Source organism: Otolemur garnettii, unplaced genomic scaffold, assembly GCF_000181295.1.
Source record: "Otolemur garnettii isolate 467f Iridium unplaced genomic scaffold, OtoGar3 scaffold00236, whole genome shotgun sequence".
In the NCBI taxonomy this organism is placed as follows: Eukaryota; Metazoa; Chordata; class Mammalia; order Primates; family Galagidae; genus Otolemur; species Otolemur garnettii.
The window spans coordinates 313,578-314,302 of NW_003852631.1; the positions used below are offsets into that span (position 1 = coordinate 313,578).

Below are 725 nucleotides of genomic sequence, written 5' to 3' on the forward strand. Positions count from 1 at the left end.
GATGCAAAATCCATCTCTAACATTGGCTACAGCTCGCCCGCACACCACTAAAACGCAGAGTTCTAGAAACCTCCCCACAGCGAAGGAGCTGCCCTTTCCACCTCTTCACCCTACACCTGCTGGCTTCACAAGCCGAGAGTCAAGGACTGTAAGCTCCATGTCAATGAAAACAACCACAGAGGCAGGTCCTCCTACTGCCCCCGTACCTGTCATCACCTCTGAAAGCCAAATAGCAAGACCTGGGTCACAGGAAGTACAAAGAACAAAGGAGCCTCGGAAGAACGGGAATAAACCCGACATCTCTCCAGGCCAGAGTTCTGGTTTCACAACCTCCAGTGCTATGATCCCTCCTGTTCTAACCACAGCTGATACTTCCATCAAATCCAATGTCTTTGCTTTCACTCTTTCTCCCCTAGCAAACACAAATGGAATTTCAAGTCCAAGAGGCCTCCCTTCTAGAACTCTTAATCTGACAGATGTAACTGAAGAACCAACCCAAGTGAACACTCCGACTTTGAGGAGCACAGTTGCTTCTGAAACATTGTCTAGCAGATCACAAGAGAGTACCACAGCTGGTAAAATGACCATCGGACACTCGACCACGCCCCCGATCCTGAGCAGCAGAGCTACTGTCTCCCCGGTTCCCCTCTCCCCTCCCTTTACTCAAAGTGCAGCTACGGACAACGTGGCAGCTCCCACTTTCAGGACGATGACAAACGCGATGG

The 725-nt window shown here is 50.6% G+C and overlaps 1 protein-coding gene across 1 annotated transcript in view; it reads left to right on the top strand.

The window, feature by feature from the left end:
• The window catches only part of IGSF10 (immunoglobulin superfamily member 10), a 24,889-nt gene that overhangs the window by 14,749 nt on the left and 9,415 nt on the right, over nt 1–725 (top strand). Inside the window, exon 5 of the mRNA XM_023508274.1 lies at nt 6–718. Within this exon, the coding sequence (XP_023364042.1) occupies nt 6–718 (713 nt within the window). The remainder of the gene's footprint in view (nt 1–5; nt 719–725) is intronic.